General features: G+C 35.8%; 1 protein-coding gene across 14 annotated transcripts in view; it reads right to left on the bottom strand.

The window, feature by feature from the left end:
• The window catches only part of SWT1 (SWT1 RNA endoribonuclease homolog), a 112,858-nt gene that overhangs the window by 7,197 nt on the left and 95,086 nt on the right, over window positions 1-10,575 (bottom strand). For 7 of the 14 annotated variants that reach the window (XM_061383473.1, XM_061383469.1, XM_061383474.1 and 4 more), the window contains 2 exons: window positions 9,639-9,705; window positions 4,776-4,840 (listed from right to left, as the gene is read on the bottom strand). The exons of 1 other annotated variant lie outside the window; for it this stretch is intronic. In XM_061383473.1, coding sequence (XP_061239457.1) covers window positions 4,776-4,840; window positions 9,639-9,705 — 132 coding nt within the window. Of the gene's footprint in view, window positions 1-4,775; window positions 4,841-9,635; window positions 9,706-10,575 lie in introns of those variants that run through there. 6 more of the 14 variants (XR_009730060.1, XR_009730058.1, XR_009730057.1 and 3 more) reach the window with 4 other exon arrangements.

The raw sequence follows: 10,575 nt of genomic DNA, 5'->3' as shown, positions 1-10,575 counted from the left end.
ATACCCAGTATCCAGTACTGCGTCAGAAAATAGCAGTTATTTTTATTATGAAAGTTACACGGTTATTGGGAAGCCCCCAGTGGCTCAGTGGGTAAACATTCTGCCTGAAGGCAGAAGACTCAGAAGATGCAGGTTCGATCCCTGGGTTGGGAAGATCCCCTGGAGGAGGAAATGGCAATCCACTCCAGTATTCTTGCCTGAAAAATCCCATGGACAGAGGAGTCTGTCCAAATGGCCACAAAGAGTCAGACACAACTGAGCAACTAAGCAGCATGCACACTGCTGTTACGTCTTTGGTTTCTAAGATTGCTCTGAGCCACCTCCAGGGTATTGGGAAGGACTCCTAGCTACCTTTGCACATTACCCCTCCTCCCCCACGCCTGGATCCCCTGATGCAGGGCACAAAGGGAAAAGAAGTGAGTCAGAACTGAAGGGATAGGATGAGTTAACAGTAGCAGCAAAGTATACTAAATACCCTATATTTTGGAGAGGCCTCACTTCCTGAAAACGTGCAGTGAGGCTGATTGAAACCTGACTTTTGACTCTGTTACTCTAGACCTTTTCCTACATTTAGAGTGCTTAAAATCAGTGTTATGTTCTTGCCAGTTCTTTACAACTACTCAGAAAATGATTTTCGGAAGACTCTAAGAGATCCAAAATAGAGAGATGTAAAATGTTTTCCTATAAACTTAAAAGTGAAATAAAAAGGGTAGGTCCCTATTCCTGTTCTTGATTACTTATTCTACATGTGGAAAAAAACTCTTTTAGTAACTAGACTTACCATCTATTTCGGCGTCTCTTCTTCTTTCTTCCTTCTCTTTTCCCCCCCTCTCCTAGTTAAGAGGTGAGCCCTATGCCCTCTTTCATCCTGGTGGCATGTAGTTTCTTTATTTGTGTGAGGCAGCATTCTGACGATGGATTATCACCTACAGATTTTGCTTCCTGCATCAAGTTGTCATTGATGCTGAGGAAAGTATCAAATGTTTTTCTAGTATCGACCAAACACAGCATCATGTGTGTTTGGCCAATACCAGACTATGATGATAGGACTTTTGAGTCCTTTCCTCAGTGGATTAGAAGCAGAACAGCAGAATATTAGACACTGCTTAACACCTTTGCCTACTGTTCTGTAGCATCTCCAATGACTTCTCTTACCTTAGCTTCCACCTCTCGCTGATGAGACATTTACAACTGAGAGAAAGCCTAATACCTATTCTGATATCTCTTAATTGCTAGAAAGTTCTTTTTTTACACTGGGCTTAAAAAAAAAAAAAAATCTATAAGCTGTTTGCCTAAATTAAAACAAAACAAGAAGTTGTTATCCCTGTTTCCTCCAAGAGTACAGATATTTTATGTCCCTTACAGGTGGTCCTATTTCTTTGCCAAACTAAACAATCCCAACTCCTAATCCTTTCTGGAACAAAGCTAAAGGCTGGAGATTGCTTCTAGTTCTGCAATTCTGTACTGTTCATGAAATTTCTACAGAACTGCCACTGATTTTCTAAATCATCCTATTATGAGTCTGAAATTAACTTTGACCAAATCTCAGATGGGTCAAAATAAGCAGAAATTTGATCAAATCAATAAACAATAACTGCAGCAGTTCTGATTCATTTCCATAGCTAATTTTGTCAAAGTGGCATGGCAGTAGTGAATTGAAGTGCCCTACCTCCAATACTTTTTCCAAAATCCTTTCTAGGTACAAGAAAAAGAGTACAATGGATATTGCTTTACAGCTCTCTTAATGTTTCTAAATACTTGCAATGTGCATCTCAAGTAAAGGGAAAATGGAATACAATGTAGTACATATAACTCAGAAAGTCTGGGCTAGAGTCTTAGAGTGCATTTCTTGCAAGTTCCCAGACGGTGCTAACACTCAGCTCCAGGAACCACACTTCAGAGAACCAGAGCTCTAATGTGATACTACCACAGAGCTGATCCCTGGCGTTCAGAGAGCAGTAATTCCGGAAAGCTCTTGCCATAAGGAAAACAAAGTTGTTCCTGATACTCGTGCCTTAGGCAGCATATTATTTGGATATACCCCTAATGTCACAAACCAATGTGCATTTCACACAGGAAAAATGACCTTAGGGACTTGTCTTGTAAACATGCCAGAACATTCTGTCAAGAATTTATAGGTCAAGCAAAGTGAATTAAACACTATTCCTAACTTATTTTTCATATATGTATCAATAGAGGATATCACACAAGATATTTATTTAGTAATTTATTTGATAACTTATTAATTTACCATCCTGGATTTTCTGAGCAAACTCCTCATCTGTGCAGGGTAAGCAGTGCTCAGACCCCACTGGCAAGAGCGAAAGCTAGGACAAAGAATCTACAAACTACAGAAGAGAGAAAACACTAACTGATGTGTACACAGGAACACCAAGGCTCTGCTGTGTCATGGAATTCAAATTTTGGTCCAAGCCACTTTCAATGAGAAACCTTAATTACCTGCCTTATCAGAACCTATAAAATAGTTTTCTTCTTGAGCTACTGAATTTCTTCCTTATTGCAATAAATTTGATGTTGACACACCAACAGCCTCTTCCTTCACAACACGTCACAAATCAAAAACAAAGATTACCAAAGTCAGACATTCTAAGTAATTGTTTTTCTTAATATAGTGAAGTTAAATCATTCTTGCGTTTTCACTTCGGAGTCACAGGGAAGCTTTGCTACCTCTTATCTATTGCATTTGGCTCTGCGTCTAGTATGAACTACTGAAACAAAAAGAACCTCTGTCTTCTGGCAACTTACTTGAAAACTGAGCTGTGGAGTATAGCAGAGGTTCATATGGGAGGTACCATTCACTGAAAATATAGCAAATAATTTTAAAAAACAACAGAGTAACAAATCTAAAAGCTATTAACTTTAAAAGCCCACTTGAACAGCAACTGCCATTTTCCAATGTATTCAAGACATTAGACATATTGGATTTCTCTTTAAAATCATCCTTTCAGGATATAAGAGGGAGCTTATTAATTAATATCATAGTTCAAATTCTTGGCATTGTAAGGGCAAAGAAAACAAAGAAAAATAGGTACTACTACTTTAACTTTGAACATTTAAGTTTGACACTTGCATCCTTTCCCTCTCCAACACAAACCAAAAAAAACTTCCCAAATATTTAAACAGTAAGCTGAAGTCAAAATAATTTTAGACATTTGAATGGAACCATCCTGTAAGGGACTCTGCCCTCCAAGTTATATACGGAGCTTTATACACCTTCAAAAATATCACTAAGACTGGAGGACATTATATTTTTAATCCAAATCTCAAGTATACAAACCTTTAAACGTAGATTATCTGTAACAATCTATAAGTAAGAGTTGTTGATTGTTGTTTAGCTGCTGAGTCATGTCTGACTCTTTTGTGATCCCATGGACTTGTAGCCCACCAGGCTCCTCTGTCCATGGAATTCTCCAGGCAAGAATACTGGAGTAGTTTGCCATTTCCTTCTCCAGGGGATTTTCCCAACCCAGGGATTGAACCCATGTCTCCTACAACGGCTGATGGATTCTTTACCGCTGAGCCACCACGGAAGCCCATAAATAAGAACATAACTGATTAACTGGTAGTCTGAAGATCAGGGTAAAAAATCATTTTCATCCTCAGCTATAACAGATGATGCATGCCTAACTGACTTCAGATTTTCTTAGAAAACTTATTTTAATCAAGTGAATGAGTGAATTTTCAGTTATGCTGCCTGGTAACATTTGTGTATGAGTATCAGTTCTAGTGTCTTGATATCATCAAGCATATTTATGAATCTAGAGTTTTACCCGTAGAACCACCTTGATAGTTAACTCTGTCATTGTGTCCACTCATACAATTCTGTAGCTACACAAATATATCTGCAAATTATAAATGGCAAATAAACTGGTGAAGTGATACACTGGCATATCACACAGCAATGAGAATACAGTCAGTTCTGCTAAAGTTCTTGTTTTGAACACAATTTATTGTAACAGCATTGATACATTAAAAAACAATTTGAGCACAACAAAAATTTCCTATTTTCTTATATATGATTTCATTAGTGGAAAATGCCAGATGAACAGAGAAAACTGTACACAGCCTATTTAAATGAATAAATATTAGAAATTTTAGAAATAAATTTTAGAAATATTAGAAATAAATATAGATAGATAAAACCCACATAAGCAAAAGCTCTTAGGGGTGGGTCTTCAATATTTTTGAAAAATATAAAAGAGCCTTGACATCCCTAAACTTGAGAATTTACTTTAAAAATTAAACTTGCTATGTGCATACATATATACACACACAGTTTTTTTATATGACAGTTTTTTTATATGTATGAACTATTTCATATTTATAAAAGCTAAAAAAAAACACAGTATAGTGAAGACATAAAAAGAATCCTTCACCACCACCAAGTTAGTGCTATACATGGCAAGAGCAGGTCACTCTGATATATCTACATACATATATATATGACTGCTGCTACTGCTAAGTCACTTCAGTCGTGTCCGACTCTGTGTGACCCCATAGACAGCAGCCCACCAGGCTCCCCCATCCCTGGGACTCTCTAGGCAAGAATGCTGGAGTGGGTTGCCATTTCCTTCTCCAATGCATGAAAGTGAAAAGTCAAAGTGAAGTTGCTCAGTCGTGTCCAACCCTTAGCGACCCCATGGACTGCAGCCTACTAGGCTCCTCCGTCCATGGGATTTTCCAGGCAAGAGTACTGGAGTGGGGTGCAACTGCCTTCTCCAATATATATGACTATACATACATATATGACTTACCGATACTCAGCCTGTGAAACACAATCATAAAGTTCCTGGGCAGTAAATTTGACATTTTTATTTACCTGAAAAGAATCAAAATATAGCTATTAAAAATGCATATTAAGTCAAATGAAAGGTGAGAGCACAATTAGAATGTCTCATATTCTGAAGGAGGAGAATGTCAAGTTTTTGCTTTTGCATAAAAAAGGACTAAATAATAACAATTAGAAGTTCAGTGAACATAACACGTAACACTGAACTATGTGTAAAAATATTAGTCCTATTGTTACAACTTAATCTGTTAACAGAACCAGAAGAAGTGAGATGGTCCTGGGATTTGTGGGACTCCCAAGAAAGCAGATGATCACTTTAGAGATCAAATGGACAGAAAAAAAATGTATATAATATATGCAACACTAAATTCTACTATTACTGGCTCTTATCAGCAGATTTCATGCATCAATTAGCCTAGCCCTAATATACTTATTCAATATTTATTTTCTGGGAAAAGTATATAAATTATTAACATTTAATACCTATACCTAAAGCTAAAGTAGATCTGGGTCATACAGGTAGGCTGTTGTAAGCAGAATCAGCCACATCTTGTTCATTTCATGAACATTAGAATTAATTCAAGCTGAAAGAAAAAGTTAAGTAGTCAACTCTAACAACATTTGAATACTACGGGTGACCCTTCTGGAAGTTATTTCTGAATAACTTTAAACACTAAGGTAATAAACTGTGTGGAAAAATCTATCTGTTTTGGGAAATGGATGATTTATAGACATTTTCTAAAGAAATATGTTTTTCCGACTATCAACGTCTACATATTTAAATGACTATGTTTCAGTTTATAAATATCTATTATAATTCATAATTTATAATACTGTAAAAATAAAAGTCCTTCATCATACAAAAACTTTTTGTGGCACATGTGGAGAACACAGTGAAGGAATCCTATATTTCTTGAGGCTTACCACTGATTTAGGCAATATTTTATTTATGTTGCAAGGAAGAATCTGGAAATTTGTAGAAGGAAATTCTTTTTAACAGATTACTCAAGGGGGGCTTCCCAGATGGCACTAGTGATAAAGAACCCGTCTGCCAATGCAGGAGACACAAGAGACAGGTGTTCAATCCTTCGGTCAGGAAGACCCCCTGGAGAAGGAAATGGCTACCCACTCCAGTATTCTTGCCTGGAAAATCCCATGGACAGAGGCGCCTGAGGGGGGCTACAGTCCATAGGGTCGCAAAGAGTCAGACATGACTGAAGCGACTTAGCCCTTAGCCCCAGATTACTCAAGAAATAACATAGTGTCTAACTTTCTAGAAATTCTGAATTAGTGAAGGGAAACTAAATGAAACTATCTTCTTTTCACTTTACTTTTAAAAATACTTATGTTATTATTAGCATATGCATTTTTGATGAGGAAAAATTTTTGTTCCTACATTGACTTAACACTACTTTAAAGATTTATATCATGAAAGTCTCCTGTAGAGTTTAGGGTATTGCTTATTTGCAAAAGTTCCATGAGCTTCTTTCAGTATTTTTATAACAAATTCAACATATCTGTATAGAAAATGTTCCATTCACTAAAAGTTAAAAACACATAGTTTTTAAACATAAATTTGAAATATATATAATCTTCAATTTTTGCTGAAAATGTTATTTAATTATGCATAATATTTACTATTATATTTAACGATTTAAGAAAGTGGTATATTATTTATCATGATTTTTAGGTACTTTATAATTTTTATTAAAATAATCTTCTAAAAATGTTTTAAGATATACATTTAGAGTTAACTTATCAACCAGTTCGATTCCTATTTTTCTACATGTTCTGCCCTGATGATCTCAAGGGTCTTTGATATTTTCACTATTGCCCCAACATGCTGGGACCTATAAATGTATCCAGACTTAGGCCAGCAAATGTCAACAGTCAACACTGCAGATCTTTGATCATAAGATAAAAAGAATAATCTATTCTCTACCAACTGTTGAGAAAAATCAGCTGAAGAACTGATTTTGAACTTGACATAATATAAATACAAACAAGTTCTTGAAGCCATTAGTAGATTTTTAGGAAAAAAAAAACAAACTAGCTGATTTATCTGTAGTTTTGAAAACAATCACCCATATCTATTTAGACCCTTATCCCAGAACATGGCTGGGGTGATGTGACTCCAGGTTGTAGTAGATGACTTCTAAGGTAGGCAGTGAACCTACTACTAAAGGAAACCTAAAACACAGGTTCATGACATACATCACAGTTCTAGCCTGAAATATATCATTTCACTACCTTCCTGAGTTTTGATACAAGATATTTTAAATTAGTCATATTTGGAAGTTTTAAATTACACTATTAAGTATCATTTCTGTGCTTAAGTGTATAATTTTAATTCCCAGAAAACAAATAACTAAAAGATACCCCTGTCAGTAAACATTAAGAGTTATGATTGTAAAATGGAATTGGTATCATTAACTCTTAGTTGTAGTGTTAACAGTGAGTGCCAAATATGAGAAATGGTCATATTATTCTTAATTCTTAAAAAAATCAAAGCAAAGGTTTAAGTATAGTAACAGTCAAACATCTTAAAAAATTTAGATTGTCCCTATCACTGTTTATGAGACAAATACATCCAATGTAATAATTGGTATTGGGGACGAAGTTCAGCTAATAGAAATAACTTTAAAAATCTGGGACTCAGATCCACATATTCTTATAAATAACAAATTGGGTATTTTCTCCCAATGCTCTCAGCAATAGAAAGTACTAAACCCCCAGAAGACCTATATATCAGATTTTTCCAGGATGTGATTTTAAAATTGTCCAATTGTTTCTCCAAATAAATTTTTATTGGACTGAAATTCAGAAAGCATGATGAAATAATTATTTCATCAAGTCATCTCAAAAGAGGAAATTATCTTAATAATCACATAAAGTGCTTATACAGCATTAAGAACTGTGGTGTTGGAGAAGACTCTTGAGAGTCCCTAGGACTGCAAGGAGATCCAACCAGTCAATCCTAAAGGAAATCAGTCCTGAATATTTATTCATTGGAAGGACTGATGCTGGAAACTGAAAGTCCAATACTTCGGCCACCTGACGTGAAGAACTGACTCCTTGGAAAAGACCCTGATACTGGAAAAGACTGAAGGCAGAAGGAGAAGGGGATGACAGAGGATGAGATGGTTGGATGGCATCACCGACTCAATGGTCATGAGTTTGAGTAAGCTCCGGGAGTTGATGGATAGCAAAGCCTAGCGTGCTGCAGTCCATGGGGCCACAGAGATGGACACAACTGAGCAACTGAACTGAACATATTAAGGGTAACTTTTAAAAGGTACATATAAACACCATTCGTTCCTTAAATAAGAGAAGTAACACTTACTGAACACTTACTTTGTGCCTGGTACTGTTTGGAGCACTTTATATATATTAAGTTATTTAGTCTTATTTAATGAATAGCTGTAGTTTATCTACTTATGTTATTCTCATTTTAAGATGGGGCAACTGAGACAAGGACAATCAGATAACTCTTCTAAGATTATACTCTTAACTGGCGGCAGAACCAACATTTGAACATGACTAGTTTGACTTCAGAGTCTGTGTTCTTCAACACTAGGTTCTTAATGTAAGATGTGGCATAAAAAAGTTACAGAGGACTTCCTTGGTGTTCCAGTGGTTAAGAATCACCCACCAATGCAGGGTACACGGGTTTGATCCCTGCTCCAGGAAGATTCCATATGCTTCGGAGCAACTAAGCCCATGAGCCTCAACTATGGAGCCTGTGCTCTACAGCCCATGCTCTGTAACAAGAGAAGCCACCACAATGAGAAGCCGGGGCACCACAACTAGAGAAAGCCCTTGCACTTCAACAAAGACCCAGCAGAGCCAAACTAAAAAAAAATTTTTTTTTAAATTTTATTTTATTTTTAAACTTTACATAATTGTATTAGTTTTGATAACAATAACCCTGTGTACGAGACAGCAAAAGAGACACTGATGTATGGAACAGTCTTATGGACTCTGTGGGAGAGGGAGAGGGTGGGAAGATTTGGGAGAATGGCATTGAAACATGTAAAAATTTTTTAAATTAAGAAAAAAAAAGTTGAAGAGCTAATCAGGAATAAAAGCAAAGAAACACATATAAAGATGTTCAACTTCACAAGAAAAGTGACACGTGAATATATGTCATATTCCTATATTTAGAGTGTTTTAAAAATTAAACACACACACCCTCAAAAAGGAAAGAATATATGCGCACATGGGCAAAGAACTTTAGGCAAACAAAACTGAAGATCAACAGAATACTTTCCTTGGATCAACAAGGATAAGAAAAGCACGAAGATTAATTTACAAAATACACTGGAGCCTCATCAGAGCTTTAATTCCAGGGTCTATGCTGCTGCTATGGAGAAAACTAAATTATAGCTTTCCTTTTCAGTAATCAGTGGTGCTCAACCGGAGGTGGTTCGTCCTCCTTCGGGGCCATCTGGGTATATGAGTTGGGTGCGGTGGGAGGGTATTTTTGGTTGTCACAATGACTGAGAGAGTCCTGGCGTTTAGTATCTGAGGGTCAGAGATGTTGAAGCACCCTGCAGCGTTCCACACAATGCAGAAACGCCCTACCCAGCACCAACAGCGCCCCTGACGGGAAACAGCTCCGTGCTGTATTCGTAGAGGTCTCTACTACATGTGCTCACTTAAGAGAGTGAAACACAAAAAATGAGTGTCGGGGCAAACTTTGGTGGCATTTAAGAATTTAAAGTAGACAGCAATTAAACAGCATTCCATTTTAGAACACCTCTGTTTGTTTATATTAAAACTTGATTATAATGGAAATATGATAAACATTTAAAAATATTTTTCCTACCTCATACTTGATTAGGAAGTTATAGAGGGTCTCAATATCCTGATAATTACTGTTGGGGGCCAAAATCCTAAAAAATAAAATATAAACAAAGGAGGGGGAATGAATTAAGAAAAAAACAAAACAATAGCTTGAACTTTTCTCCCAAAACATATTTATACTGAGAGAGAGACTTTATTCTCAGTATGTATAATAAGCTTATTAAAATGTTTACAACCTTTTTTGGGTTCTATTTATCAACTAAAGTTATAAACCATGTGCTTACTTCAACAAATATCAATTATAATATTTTTATTTACTTATATTAATATGTCATCAATTAATCAACAACTATTAGCATTCTTATGTGAAATTACAGTTCATATTTTGAGTTACAGTGATACAGATTTTTCAAAAGTTAGATGGGATGTGAAGTATATTTATACTCCTTATCTTTTAAGCAGCAGATAAAGATTTCCCACAAAAAAATGCAACCAATGCAAATAGACAAGTGATATAAACTACCATACACATTAAAAAATACTAATAAAGATTATGTGACTAAATTCAAATAATACTGTCTGAACTAACTGCTTAGCAGTCTATGAAAAAGCATCAGTAATCAGACTCTGTCAGTCACTGGAAATAACACTCATCCTTCTAGCAGTAAAGTATTAATTCTCATTTTTTTACACTAAGTACTTTTTAATTCTTTCAAGATGAAGAATCTTTTATTTCTTTTAAAAAAGAAAAGGAAAGCAGTCCTCATATTATGGTAAAGTGGTTAAGAGCAATGTCTACCTGGGGATCTGTGTTTTTGAGTGAGTTCTGTGTGACTTATTTTCCTTATCTGTTAAACAAGGAAAGTAGTAGTCTTTACTTCATAGGATCATAGTGAGAATTAAACAAGTTACTATAAGTAAAGTCTTGATGACAGTGTCTGATAACACAGCAAGCACTA

The sequence above is a fragment of the Bos javanicus genome, chromosome 16 (genome assembly GCF_032452875.1).
Source record: "Bos javanicus breed banteng chromosome 16, ARS-OSU_banteng_1.0, whole genome shotgun sequence".
Lineage (NCBI taxonomy): Eukaryota > Metazoa > Chordata > Mammalia > Artiodactyla > Bovidae > Bos > Bos javanicus.
The sequence above is the reverse complement of the archived record's forward strand: the minus strand, read 5'-3'. Positions and strand labels throughout refer to the sequence as shown.